Source organism: Phaethon aethereus (genome assembly GCF_964289735.1).
Source record: "Phaethon aethereus genome assembly, chromosome: 2".
Classification (NCBI taxonomy): Eukaryota; Metazoa; Chordata; class Aves; order Phaethontiformes; family Phaethontidae; genus Phaethon; species Phaethon aethereus.
In genome coordinates, this window is record NC_138582.1 from 28,842,297 (window position 1) to 28,854,833 (window position 12,537).

The 12,537-nt window shown below is 40.6% G+C and overlaps 1 protein-coding gene across 1 annotated transcript in view; it reads right to left on the bottom strand.

The window, feature by feature from the left end:
• NECAB1 (N-terminal EF-hand calcium binding protein 1) overlaps nt 1–12,537 on the bottom strand; it is a gene marked incomplete at its 3' end in the record, with an annotated part of 89,088 nt that overhangs the window by 59,506 nt on the left and 17,045 nt on the right. Inside the window, exon 3 of the mRNA XM_082015077.1 lies at nt 12,173–12,281. Coding sequence (XP_081871203.1) covers nt 12,173–12,281 — 109 coding nt within the window. The remainder of the gene's footprint in view (nt 1–12,172; nt 12,282–12,537) is intronic.

Genomic DNA, 12,537 nt, shown 5'->3' on the forward strand with positions numbered 1-12,537 from the left:
TCTTCTTCAGATCTCTCTTCATTCTCAGATATGAGGAAGATTTATTTCAGAGGCTTGAACCAACTCTTTTCTGGGTCCCATTTGCACATCTCTGCTAAATTTGGTTTTAGGGAGGAAAGTGTGAGGCTGGTATCTCCTATTGTTAAATAGAAGCATATAATTTGTGACTGAAAGGAATTAAGTGTTACTTAGACTGTGCAAGGGTAACTGAATAGTCATCCATGGACAATCTCAGCCAGAAAGCTGTAAGCTCTTTGCAACAAGAAAGCCTGCATACCAACCCACTTCAAGTCAGCAAAATGAGGTAAGTGCTCCAACACTGCAGAGGGTGTTGTGCAAAGGAGTCTTACATGTGCACTTCCATTTTAAGGGTATTCTGCTTCACAGCTCCCTTGCAACAGCAAAGACCTTTTCGCTCAGGTTTGTTCAAGGTTTCTTATGAGTGGAGGCAAACCTGCCTTTTGTCATCAGTAGGATGAGACGTTGGCCTCTTGCCACAGAAAAGGGAGAGGAGGAAGAAAGGACAACAACGGGACAGAGCTCCTGGGAATGGTCCCTGGAGAGCCCCGTGGACACTGCTGCTCCTCAACCCCAGGGCTAGCTGGACTGTCCACCCTCTGGCCTTTCAAACGCATCAGCCAACTTGACTTTCTGGGCTCTGGCACAGGCAGTGGGGTCATGGCTGTTTTAATGTCCCACATTGTGCCTCACTATATAATTGCCTGGTTTGTTTATTCTTAGCTCCAGGCCAAGCGATAACTTAAGAATCGTCACTTACTGCTCTGCATGTGGCAGAACTAGAGGAGAGAATAAAGGTTTTTTCTTGACTAACAACTCATCTGAAAAAAAACCCAAACAAAACAAACCCTAGTCCTTTGCATTAGGCAATGATTCACAGGGATGCAATGACTACATAGCTGGCTAGCCACCTTAATCATCCCAGCTGTAACAGTCTCTGTGTTGCTTAATAATACTATTAAAAGTTGCATGCTAAAATCTGTAGAGAACTGTACAAGGGCTGCAGAGCTATGATTTTTTAGCAGAGTCTGAATCATGCCAACCTAAATGAAGAGATGAGAGGCATATCGTAGTGGCTTTTTTGCCACAAGGAGCAAATTTCAGAGTTTTCACCCCGCAGAAGATTATAATGTTTCAACTTCTCTTTTTGTCCCTTTTTTTTTTTTTAGTGAGATTAAATTATTTATTGTTACTCAAAATAAAATGTTTGTTTTGGTTTATTCAGCTCCTTGGAAATGCACATGTTGACAGAGATCCCAAAACTGCTGTGGTTCTCTGGGAAACCCAGATTATGGAAGGGACTAGGCCCTCAAACTGCACTACTGTTAAGCAATGAGCTCACTGCTAGGAAGACAATGTAATCTTCTGAAGAACTGAACTGAACTGAAACATGCTAGGTCAGCTCCATTTAGGTCAATGCAAATTTTCCCAATGTGACTGATTCTCATTTTTTCTGCAGAAAGCTGAATTTCCCATTAAAAATAACCATTCATACAGAAAATTTCCAAGTAACTCTATTTGCAGTTTGTCTGTCTGACCAGAGGATCCGTTAGCATCAGGACTGTGTAGACCATTCTCAGGGAACTTGTTTTGTTCAATCATGAAATACTGAACTGCATAATCAGCTCATTCTGACCAGTATCTTGCCTTTTTTTCTGTACTTCCTTTCCAATCTGATTTCTGCAGCTATTGTCTTGAAAAGTCTAAGAGTTAAAGACAATAGCTGCAATTACGTCTCTTAAATAGTAGCAAACACACCTTTCTGATGTCAGTGCTGCACCATGTGCCTGAAATTCTCATTTAATCTAAAAGATCTAGTGTTAAAAAATGGTCAAAAAACAATGTATTGTTTTCTTCCTGCAATTTTTTGCATTCAGTAATTCCTTTTTAGAAAAGACCACTTTTAACTCACCTGCAGTTCACCTATTAAAGAGCCTGTTTGTATCTCATGCTGTGTTTAATAAACCTTTTTTTTCCTCATTGTACTTAGAAGTTCATTATATTTTTCTGTGTACTTGTATTGAACCGTGACAAATCAGTAATAGCATGAGACTATAATATGCCTTCCAGCTGAAACAAAAGAAAACCATCCAAGGCACAGATAATTACTACCCTTACACTACTGTTAAACTGCTGAGGATTTGTCATTATTATCTTTACAACCAGAGTCTTGAAGGAAGCACTGTGGTCCCATACAAGATGCATTTTATTTTAGTTTCAGTGCACAGTACTGGGTTGCGGGCTAATGCAGTCAGATGGGTTCCCACTATTGCAAGGATAATGCTCACCAATCTGTTGCTCTCAGGCATGAAATTGGCATCTTGTGGAGTTTGCTATTAGGGCAGGTGATCTCAACATTTCTCTTTTGACCCAAGGCAGGAACCAGGGCTCTGCTAATGAAGACCTGGGCAGGTGGGAGGGAGGTAAATTCACTTTGGGGCTCAGAGTCCTAAATGTAGACATCCATATGTGTACCAGGTGTCCAACCTGCCCTGCCAGGCAAAGGACCCCCAGTGTATTCAATGGAGTTGGAGGCTTCTAAGCAGACCAGCTAGAAGGAGCTTGAGTAATTGGATACAGCACAGGTATCTAGTGTTGTTTCAGATGATCTAGCATTTCTTCCATCATCCACGTCCCAGCTGCTTCTCCAGTGCCATCCTGTCTACCTTGGGCTAGCATTTCAGGCAGGAGCATCTTGAAGGCCTTACTCCTGGGCAACAGCACTGAAGACTGGGTGTGCAATATTACTTCTTAGGTGCCAGCAACTTCATTGACTCTAAGGCAGCCTTAGACACCCTGCCAGTACATACACATGTAAGTGTAGAAGCCTCTCCGTAATACCAAATCCCATCCCTACATGTGCAGTACACGCAGCATGACAGACTCTCCCAAATGCCCAGCATAAGCTTGGTGATGGAGGTGGCCAAGGCTCTCAGGTCCTCACCAAACTCATCTCTGGGTTGTGCATAGTTTATCTTCTTTAGCTTGTGCCACATGCAAAGGCTTAATGGGACCTTACTGCTTTCAGGACATTGCCTGTACCTGAGGTCTGCCTCAATAGTTCTAGCATCCCTCCTACCTTGTAACTAAGGTCCTGGCTGAGGACTTCATTTTACCAATGAGAAAAGTGAGAAAAACAAGTCTGATTCCCCACTGACTCATGACTCAGTAGTCAGTGAAGCATTTATCACACTCTGTCTCTGGCAATGCTGTGGACTGAATCCCCTTGAGATCCTCTGCATATCTCTTAGTTTGTAACTCTGCCAAATCTTCTCATTATCTTCTGGCACCTTTTCCCTGAGGATGCCATTACGCAAAAGCAATTTCCATGAAAGTTATGAGTGGGGGGAGGGAAGGGAGAAGGGTAAGAGTAAAAGGGAGGTTTACCTTTGCAATGATTGCTAAAACCTATTCACTAATCCATTAACCATGTCAAAGATTCTTGCTCTCCTGAAACATGGACTCATCACAGTTGACATTAAAATTAGGCAGGGGCAGATTTACCAAGGAAATGATCTGTAAAAGCATTCACCCCATAAGCTATAAATTTCAAACTTTTCCTTCATACTTCTCGCCATGTATGAAAAGATCTGTGCTGCTGATACTTTACTTTCAGGACAATTATTCAGGCAATAACACAGGTAAACAAACCAGCGATATTTCCGCAGAGCTACCTCCTCTGAAGCTGAACTGTGCTGTAATACTGTGTTGCATGCAAGCTGTTTCACGTTCAGAAGTCCAGGTAATGCAATCTGTTAATTGTTTAGAGAATGTTAACCCCACAAGTTAGAGTTTTCTGAGTTGGGATAATGGGAGTTTAAAAAGTTTCTTCAGCAGTATTACAACCCTCAGACAGCTGCACTGGACATAGGCACACATTGGATTTGGAAATCATAGAAATGTTAAGATACGAACTATGTAGCAGGAATGATGCTCACATTATGTAAGTACTTAAAATATCAAGTTACAATAAAAAAAACACTTTTGTTCCTGATCAGATGCAAATATGGGAGGAAAATTTGGGTTTGGTGTATACAGTATGATTTAGTGATTCAAAAGGCCAAGAAATGAAATAGCAATGGAAATAACACCAAAAAAAGTAAATATTTTTCAAATTGAAAGTTAGCAAAAGCCAGTCACATTCAATGATTCTTCTTTCTAACTAATCTGTAAAATATTCTTGAGCTTCAATCTGTTTAGGAGAATACGTTAAGAAACACAATGCTTAAGGTGGCAAGACAACTCCACTCTTCTCTCCTCAACCTTAAATTTTCAGATATTGCCTTTGTAAAAGTCTGCAGTTTTTGAAAACTTGTTTCTTGTAGTTAACGTCACCAGCTCATGTCTCCTACCTTCAGGTGGCTTTGAGCATCAGTTCCTGAAAACCTTTGCTTTGAGCTGTGTGTAGTGATTTACCCTTGTGCCACGATAGTACAAACTGGTATCCAACCAAAATGAGTGTTTCATGTTCACTCGATAGAGGATGCTCCAAGACAGCTGAGCATGTGGGTCTGCAGCTTCAAAATTACTTCAGCTGACTTGTAGACCATGTCCTCCAGGAGCTGTGTGTTGTCAGTCTCCTTGTCAGTCCCAGGAAAGCCTTCTGGTGCCTTTGCAGCACCTGCATTTGCCTCCAACACCCTGCCTATTGCTCCCACCAGCCCTGCAGGGCCTCGCTGAGCACTGTGTAGCTTGGAGTTGAGGCTGGGGAGGAGAGAGAGGAACCAGAAACCATACATTCCCTCATCCTCACAAAACTCCTTCAAAAAGGTTAACTCAGCTTCCCTTAGAGTGCACTGAGGTTTTTTGAGGGCTCAGGTCAAACACTGACAAGCTCCCAGCTGTGACATTACAGATGTATAACATAGATGTCATGTCAAATATGTGTCAAATCAGGAGGCAAAATTAAGCTCTTCCTCTTGCTCCTTCCGTGCTCACAACTACACACTCCTGTTGGTCTAACTTGTGCTGTGGTGGCTTGACTCCGACCCAACACATTGTGGAGGTCTACTTTGGCCTACTGATACCTTCAACAAAGCTTAAGATGTTGCCTAGATGTTTATAGTGTGCTTATTTCTGGACTATCTACAAAACACTTAAACCATTATGAATAAGGGGAGAAGGATCATTGTACAACTCTGTAATTTCTCTTTTTTTTTAACGGTCTCTAAATACAAGACAGTGCTTTGCAGTAGATACAAGTGCTAAGTGCTGCATGCTAGGAAATGAGAACGTGGAGACCTGCCTGGAACAGCCCAGACCTAATTACTTCTTGATCAACGGAAAGGTTTTCCTTGCATGGGCAGAGTGAGGGCATCTGAGTGGGGACCCTCCATAACAACTTCCTTATACTATTTAATGGTAAGAATTGAATAGGGGTTGCCCAAAGGTTTCATGAGATCCTAGAAAGCACAAATAGAAGTGACTTTCAGTGGAAGTCAAATGCCTAATTAGCTTTCAGCTTCCATCTGAAGTAATGACAATACTGGAGACTGCATTTGAGGAAGAATAGTTAACTGCCACCCCCCTGAAGCAGTCACCTTGCGCTAATTAGATGTCAGGAATGCTAGCTGCATGGCCTAATCAAAGCAGCCTACTTATTAGGCTCTTTATGTAGCTTTTGAAGCACAGTATCTCTGAATAATCAGAAGTTACTTGTTTTACTGAAGAATGTTAAAATTAATTTAATGTATGTATTCATTCCTGGTATTACCTCCCTGCCTTCATTAACCAACAGGAGACTGACATTCATTGGGTCACCACAGTGGCCTTTTGTTTCTTTCTGGTCATAGGAGGCTTTTAAAAAACAACAGCTTCTGTTAAGGCCTTGTGAACAGGTATGGGCTAGTCTGCCCATGGAGCGAACTTCTATGTAACTCTCTGTATCTAGCAGTTGGCCTATAAACTACTTATTATATTGGCTTATGGTTCAGTGGATGGAAGACCCCTACACAAATTTAATTGTTTACAATTTATCTTTTTGATTGCCAGTTCTTGCAAATATAATTCTTGTATTAAAACTTTCAAGAAAGGTAAAACATTGTAGCAGTACTAAAATACGGGAAAAAAACGCTTCCTTTTTGCGTGGACACACTACTTCACCTAATTTGATTGTCTAGATCATCATTATTAATCTATGTTGTACCTGCTATATATTAATTTAGACATTTGTTTCTGGCTGTATCAAAAGGAAAAAAGAATGGACGTTAAAAACAATCAAGTAATCAGTCTGTACGGTGTGTCTTTATTGGTATTTATTTAATGTTTAAAATGTTATAAAAAGGCAGTGTAGATTTTGTGGAAGAGAAAGAAAATGATAGCCAGTCTACACATAACTATATTCATAAATTGCAAAATATTTGTCCAAATGATGTATTGAGGAAAGATCCTTAGCTAATGCAAATTTTCAGTAAAAACAATGATCTGCCCTGGATGCATAACCCGTCCCTTAGGGTCTAGAAAAATTGTAAATATAAATTCATCCTGGCACAATGAACTCCTATTCCACCTATTTTTTGGAAACTTTTTGTGGTGGTAACTAATTCCTACTCATCTTTTTTTCTGGTCATTATGGTCACTGCAGTACAACTTGACTCTTCTTTTACTTTGTAAAAAGGCAAGACCAAAGAGCAAGGTGCAGTGATCGTAGTCAGTTAGGCAGACACAACCTTAATTACTGGGAAGTTAAATCCCCTATTATTTGCCCTGCTATCACACTGAAAATGGTAATTGCTCATTTTAGCAGTCTTCCACAGCCTATCTGCTTTGTAACAGGTATGTTACATTAGCTTCACTTGGTCTTTTTAAAAGTTAATAATCATCCAAAACCCTCTTCAACAAGACTGACATTAGGACCCATGTAACAGAGGTTTTTAATACCTGGTTAATTTAGTTCCCTTAAAAAAAGTGTTAAACCGGTGTAAGTCTTTTATGCTTTGAATATTTTTTGAAAGATAGCTGCAGCAGATCTCAGAAGGCAGTTCAGATTTCCTGAGCTTGTGGCCCATGGATATCACCCCGAGGCCACGTCTCCTGTTTTATCTTCAGGCTTCGAAGTACAAAGACTCACGCACACAGACAGCGAGGTTTTGAATGCTGGCAGGGCTGAAAGATTTAATGCAGGTGGAAGCAACCCAAAGTCTGCGCTTGTGACAAGCTGGGTATGAAATCCTGAGATACTCCAAGAAATGATCTAGCAGACCATGACACGCTTCCCTAGCCATCTGTCCTAGGCATTTACGGGTAGTGTAAATAGCTGCATAATCTCAATGCTTATGAAATATTTCTGGTTTAGGGAACTGCAGTCTGCATTTTGTAAATGGAGAAGTGAAGCAGAGAGAAGATAAATGGTTTGCCCAGAGTTTGACAGAGTCTGTGTAAGAAAGATACTGGATAAGAAAGACAAAATAATCTGTGCAAATCTTCTCCTAGTAGATACACGACTGAGTAGAATTTCTCACCCTCCCCTACTAAAAATCAACCATAAACTACTTGGGATTTATAGGCACAACCCATGATTTTCATTTCATTCCCTTGGGTAACTTGCAAGTGAAAACATCACAAAATAGGTGGTTTGGGGATTGTTTGGTACGTACATAATTCTCCTAATGCTTGCATTACAAAACTTCCCAAGGTTCAGTGAACGTCTGGCTGCTTTTCTTAGCCAGCTGGTTACTTTGAGACATTTTACATAATCTGCCCTTTCCAGCAAATGCCAGTGAGTAAAGTTTTTGCCTCCTTATTATATCTGCTTCAGGTAATTTTTGATGGAAAGCTATGCTAACAAGGAATTTATATTACACTGTCCAAGCTGTCTGTCCTTGCTATGGGAAAGCCTTTAAAATGTGTTTGCCTCTGTTAAAGAGAAAGATCAAATGATGTAGAAAGCTTTTCAGCTGCAAAGTCAGGCACTAAGCTTTTTATCAGTTAAAGACTTCATGAGAAAACATGCTCAAAAAGCTGCTTGTTGTTGTATTAAATGTAAGCTTTAAGCTTTTTTTCTTATTATCTATAGCTAGGTTCTACTCTAAAACAAATATTAACCACTAAAAAGAAAGCACCCTTTCTTCTGATTGGAAAAGGTAATTTAGTAGGTTTTCTTAGTCTTACGCCTGTTCAGTTCCCTGAAATACATGAAAATATGATCCTTCACACTACATATTCTCTGTGATTTTTGTGCCCTACTTTTTGCCAGGCTTTTTCTGGACAGTGAGAATAATCTCTCTCTGAGATGGCTGCAGTGCCAATTTCATTACCTGTTCTCAGCTAGTAATTGTAGCATTCAACAATGTCACACCTATTCTTCAGGTATGCCTACGTCCCAGGAAGAAAAACATAATGTTATTCTCATTTTTCTACATATTCTTCAGATCTAGGTATTCTCTGGTAAAGAGAAAAAGCTATACTAATACTAATAACAATAACAATTTAAAAAATCACATATAAAATTATTCTACAAATTAACAAAAAAGCTTTACAAATAAAAAGAAAGCAAAAATCGATGTAGAACATCTATTTTTTTTCATAGAAATCTTACATAGCCATCGAGGATATTTGCCCTTACCAGGATGCTGCCTGGCAAATGCAGATAAATGGAATTGTGGTCAAATAAAACCAATCATCTCATGCATACATGTAGTAATATGAGGAAGCCCAAAGCCGCATGAATGAGTCTTTGACTATGAAATGAGTATTTTTCTCTGGGTTAAAAACTTGTGTGAAGGCTCTTAATCTGCTAAGAAAATTCCCATGGTGTTTCAAGAAACATGTTATTCATTTTGCCCGGATTAGACAGACTGCATGCATTGTATTTGTTCAGCATCATACTTGTTTCTCAGTCTTTGCCACCGATTTTAAGAAACCTGAGGAAATTAAAATGTTACGCTTATCTCTCTTGTATACAGTGCCTATTAGTTTAGCAGTATTTCTGCAGCTTTTTGCTTTGAATCTATAGTAAGTACTTTTGACAAATTAGGGAAATATGGGAAATTAGGGAAATAATGACAGTCTTTTCTTGTGGTAAGAAGCAACCTGTTTATATTGCTGCTTCTCCTCTGTTGTCTGTTACAGAGAATGATATATCAGGGAAACCGGTTTCTCTGTCTTTGTTGCATCTTAGTACTGAGAGTCTTCAACACAGGATGGTTTACTGGATACTTTAGGATGGTCTTGGGACTAGGAGCCCAATTCGATAGTTGCGTTTTGTGCTGGCTTAAATCTAATGATTCTGGGGAGGTTATGCCTGATTTGCGGAAACGTGAGATGAGAGCTAAAAACCAAATCCACAGAGTTATTTAGGCATTTAGTCCTAGGGGATATATTCCTATGTTTATATGAATTAGGTGCCTATGTGAATGCTTTTAGGACTGCAGAGAACAGATGTAAAAGAGGATTCCTAACTGTAGGCATTTTATGGCTCCATATAATCACACAGACAATACTGCTCATAAACAGTACTTCACACATGTTTGTAAAAAAGCAACCAAGCTCTTAAGATAGCAGTGTGGTTCTGCATATAGACTGTATATTTAAATGGCTTGAAATAAGCAACACTTTGAATATTTAATATCTGAATTCATTTAACGACTTATTTTTTACAAAAAAGACTTGTATATTGGCTAATGAAAACCTAGAAAAATTTAAAAAATTTTTATTATCTTCATGAAAGTTGTTCATAAAAGATCATAAATTGAAATACATGTTCCCTAGCACACACTTGTACAATATTGATCAGATTTCAGACTTCAACTGACTTCTTTCCTCATACTTCCTGGTTTGATAAATTCCATCTAGACTGGAGGGAGGTAAAATTTCTAAGGAGGCAGAATATATTGAGTAGACTAACTCATAATGGTGGAAAAATGGACAAGCTTTCAAGCACACAAGGCCTTCAGTGAGGTTTCTTCAGAAGAATGAGCTTTGAGAGGGTTCCCCAAAAAAGCCCTCGGCTGGACTTCCAGGCCTTCTGCTGCAAGGGTAGTTGTCATGTCAAAGGCCAGCATCACGCCTGGCCATTGACAGGCCTCCAGGGTGATGGGCCTGGGCTCAGGTCAGCATTTGGGGCTAGTGATACTAGCCCTACTAGTGATCCCATGATACTAGTCATGGCGATTGGGTGTTTGCAGAGGAGGACTGGCTTGATGATCTTAAAGGTCCTTTCCAACCTAGTGATTCTGTGATTCTGTGAGAAGTTGAGAAAGAGGGGAACAAGGAGGGGTGCGATGCTGTGACACAGGCGTCCAAAGGAGAAATAGCCATATGAGAGTCACTGTCAGGAAGAACTGGCCAAGGGAAAAGGCCCGTCTGGAGCTACCTGGGGTAATGTGCAAGTCCTAAAGTATTAAGGTGATTACCAAATTCATGTGTCTGAGGAACAAGGTTACTAATATCTCACTGTGAGTTAGTGTCTGGGTGTTTACGAAGTAGATGAATTACAAAATCTCAGCCTGTTGGTTTTGTTTGCCTGTTTTCCTGAAAGGAAAAAACCCAGAGACACTGGAGGTTGGCATTGGATGGGATAAGGTCCTGTTACACTGCTCTTACCTTTTCTGACAGTAAACGTAGGAAGCAGGGCTGTGGTAGCATCTTAATACTTGCTCCACTGTATGCAGCTGAGAAAAGCAGTACTGACTTACTGTGTACTGGCTCCTTGCAACCAGAACCACAACCCATGCCATGATTACTGGACACTACACAACGTCTTCATAACCTCTTAGCAAAAATAATAAATGGCCTCCCCTCAGGACCTTCTCTACCACAGGAACAGTCTGATTTAAAAACCACTAGCTTAGTAACACCCTCCTAATTAACAGTAAATGGGACACCTGCTGTGAGTAACTGCTGATGCCCAGAAAGCAAATAAAAAGGAAATTAATTCTCTTCTTCAGTCATAAAATCATAGGATGGATGAGGTTGGAAGGGACCTCTAGAAGTCATCTGGTCCAACCTCCATGCTCAAGCTGGGCCACCTAGAGCCAGTTGCCCAGGACCGTGTCCGGATGGCTTTTGAATATTTCCAAGGATGAGACTCCACAATCTCTCTGGGCAGCCTGTGCCAGTGCTTGGTCACCCTCACAGTAAAAAAGCATTTCCTGATGTTCAGAGGGAACCACCTGTGTTTGGGTTTGTGCCCATTGCCCGGGCACCACTGAAAAGAGCCTGGATCCTTCCTTTTTGTATCATCCCTTGAGATACTTATATACATTGATGAGGTCCCCCTGAGCTTTCTCTTCTCCAGGCTAAACAGTCCCAGCTCTCTCAGCCTTTCCTCATCTGTGAGGTGCACCAGTCTCTTAATCATCTTTGTGGCCTTCTGTTGGACTCCCTCCAGTATGTCATGCCTCTTTTGTACTGAGGAGCCCAGAACTGGCCACAGCACTCCAGGTGTGGCCTCACCAGTGCTGAGAAAAGGGGAAGGATCACCTCCCTTCACCTGCTGGCAATACTTCATCTAATGCAGCCCAGACTACCATTTGCTGCCTTTGCTGCAAGGGCATGTTGCTAGCTGATGTTCAACTTGGTATCCACACCATGTCTTTTTCTAACAAGCTGCTTTCCAGCATATATTGGTGCATGGGGTCATTCCTCCCCACGTTCAGGACTTTTCACTTCTCCTTGTTGAACTACATGAAGTTCCTGTCAGCTCATTTCCCTGTGGCCCTGTTAATCCCAACTGTAACGGGGATATCCAAACAGCCTAGGTGACAACACCAACACAGTTACCATGCCAGCACTAGACAGGATGGCTTTTTCTGCTCTTACAATTGCTTCATTTATTTTTTTTTCCTGCTCAATATCTGGTCCAAGTATTCATCCCATGTAATGAATCAGCAAAGTGGGATCAAGAATTGAGGAACTCATATTTAAGCCTGAAGGAGGCCACAGCCTCTTTTCCTTACTATCATGGGTGGGGAACACAGAAGGTATCCAGTTTCCACTCTGTGTTCTTAGTACCCAAGTCACATTTATTGGAATATGCAGGTATTTCTACAAGGTTTAGAAACACTTCACGTGTACAGTTTAGAGCCATAAGACACAGCCTAGCTTCCCTTAAGCAGCTTTCTTCTTAGACTTGTTTTCTAAAATCAGCCTCGTGTCTTATTTCCGTTCTCAGGTACAGAGTGTGGCACTGTAATTGTAAGAAGGGGTCACTTACTCAGTATTGCGTGTGTCAATAGTGTGAAAAAGTTCATGCAGTTCTTCTCCACTCAGAACTCCATCAGCAAAGTAAGCTTTGAATTCATCGAAGGACAGTTTTCCATCATCTGAAACAATGAAGACATGGAAAGTGCCTTTAGTTTCATTTATAGTTTTTCTTGTTTACTTCATGCAGTATAAGAGGAAACTATTAAAAACCTCTAGCTCTTCAGATTAAATATAGAAACGTTACATAATTGTTCAAGACACATAAAGAACATGATGCTAAATGCATCGTCTGTTGTATCAGAGTTCTCAGTTTGCCTGGTAACTCTGCTATTCTTCCTCCTCCTTATCGTTCAAGCAAAGAAAGTTTGATTTTGG